This window comes from Morus notabilis, unplaced genomic scaffold (genome assembly GCF_000414095.1).
Source record: "Morus notabilis unplaced genomic scaffold, ASM41409v2 Scaffold8831, whole genome shotgun sequence".
Lineage (NCBI taxonomy): Eukaryota > Viridiplantae > Streptophyta > Magnoliopsida > Rosales > Moraceae > Morus > Morus notabilis.
The window spans coordinates 3658-5743 of NW_010366014.1; the positions used below are offsets into that span (position 1 = coordinate 3658).

Sequence of the window (2086 nt, forward strand, 5' to 3'; positions counted from 1 at the left end):
CTGTATGGCAATGTCAAGCTCGGCCGAGTCCAACATAACTCTGAAACTTCTGATCGACTCCAAGGAAAAAAGAGTCCTGTTTGCTGAAGCAGCCAAGGACTTCGTTGATTTTCTCTTCACCCTTTTGTCTTTGCCAGTGGGAACAGTTATCCGGCTCCTATCGACAAATGGCATGGTGGGAACTCTCGGAAAGCTCTACCAGAGCTTCGAAAGCTTAAGCGACACTTACATACAACCAAACGTCAGCAAGGACATTCTTTTGAAACCCAACTCATCAATCGGCTCTTCTTCTTTGGCCACCCTTCTCTCGTTGACCAACAGTAGTGACACATCTGTTGGTAAAAAACTGTACATATGCGGGAACTGTCGTAGAAGTGGGTCCGACGAAAGGCCGGGAGCGAGGTGTACTAATTGCTCTTGTAGTTCCATCACTACGGAGCTCGTCTACGTGGCTCCCCCACCTCCTGATGCGGGGGTGTCGTCTGCTGAGGGAGGTTTTGTGAAAGGTGTCGTTACGTATATGATAATGGACGATCTAGAAGTCAAGCCCATGTCTACCATATCAAGCATTACTATGCTCAATAAGTTCAATGTTAAGGAGGTGGGTGCTCTTGAGGAGAAGACTGTTTCGGTTGGCATAAAAGAGGTACATGTGTTTATAATCGTTATGTTTTTCTAGTTATATGATTATATCATTATATATATATGTAGACTAATTGTGCTTGTTTCTGTGGATAGGGATTGGATTTGTTGAAGGCTTCGCTGCAGACAAATACTGTTCTCACCGATGTTTTTCTTGGGAAGTAGAATGCGGACGGCTTAGGCAATATGGTCACTTGTGGCCGTTTGTTTTTTTTTTTTTCTTTTGAAATTAGACCATTGTGCTATCTTTTGAGTTTGGTGTTTGGACTTTTAAGTTACAAATTAAGTGTGTTTGAAGTTTTGAGTTTTCAACTGTACATATGCGGGAACTGTCGCAGAAGTGGGTCCGACGAAAGGCCGGGAGCGAGGTGTACTAATTGCTCTTGTAGTTCCATCACTACGGAGCTCGTCTACGTGGCTCCCCCACCTCCTGATGCGGGGGTGTCGTCTGCTGAGGGAGGTTTTGTGAAAGGTGTCGTTACGTATATGATAATGGACGATCTAGAAGTCAAGCCCATGTCTACCATATCAAGCATTACTATGCTCAATAAGTTCAATGTTAAGGAGGTGGGTGCTCTTGAGGAGAAGACTGTTTCGGTTGGCATAAAAGAGGTACATGTGTTTATAATCGTTATGTTTTTCTAGTTATATGATTATATCATTATATATATATGTAGACTAATTGTGCTTGTTTCTGTGGATAGGGATTGGATTTGTTGAAGGCTTCGCTGCAGACAAATACTGTTCTCACCGATGTTTTTCTTGGGAAGTAGAATGCGGACGGCTTAGGCAATATGGTCACTTGTGGCCGTTTGTTTTTTTTTCTTTTGAAATTAGACCATTGTGCTATCTTTTGAGTTTGGTGTTTGGACTTTTAAGTTACAAATTAAGTGTGTTTGAAGTTTTGAGTTTTCTTTCCGGTTTAATATTAGTCTGTTTTTCTAGAAGGCTGGCTGGCTTTTGTTTCTAAGACTGAGAGAGTACTACATGTGGCCAAAAACAGGAGAGTTATATGTAATTTTTCATTCAATTTAAAAGACCAATGGTGGTGTTGATTTGCAGTGTCATAATTAATCTGGAAATGATCTTAATGCATCTTTTTTTGTTATTATTTTATTATTTATTTAGAGTAAAATTTGTTGCTTATTTGTCATATATTTTTTTAATTGGATAAAATCCCTAATTTTGTAATAAGCAGAAAACTTTATTCGAAAAATGAAAAAAAAAAAATCTTGCAAACTAAAACACAAAGGACCAACGCAATATAAAGAAAAACTCAAATCAAAAGCAAACAAAACAAAATTAAGCAACAAAGAGAAAATCCTAAGAATTTTCTATTTTTAAAACCCTTCCCACTATGAGCTCTAAACTCATAGAATGACTTTTGTTTTCTTTAGCTTTTTGCTCAATTTCTTTCCCAACTTATATAGTAAGATGTGCCCCC

The 2086-nt window shown here is 38.9% G+C and overlaps 1 protein-coding gene across 2 annotated transcripts in view; it reads left to right on the top strand.

The window, feature by feature from the left end:
• LOC21384148 overlaps nt 1-1786 on the top strand; it is a 3891-nt gene extending 2105 nt beyond the window's left edge. Inside the window, exons 2-3 of one of the 2 annotated variants that reach the window (XM_024172840.1) lie at nt 961-1254; nt 1347-1786. In XM_024172840.1, coding sequence (XP_024028608.1) covers nt 961-1254; nt 1347-1415 — 363 coding nt within the window. In that variant the 3' untranslated portion in view covers nt 1416-1786. The remainder of the gene's footprint in view (nt 1-960; nt 1255-1346) is intronic. The other variant, XM_024172839.1, reaches the window with a different exon arrangement.
• The last annotated feature ends 300 nt before the right edge of the window (nt 1787-2086 follow it).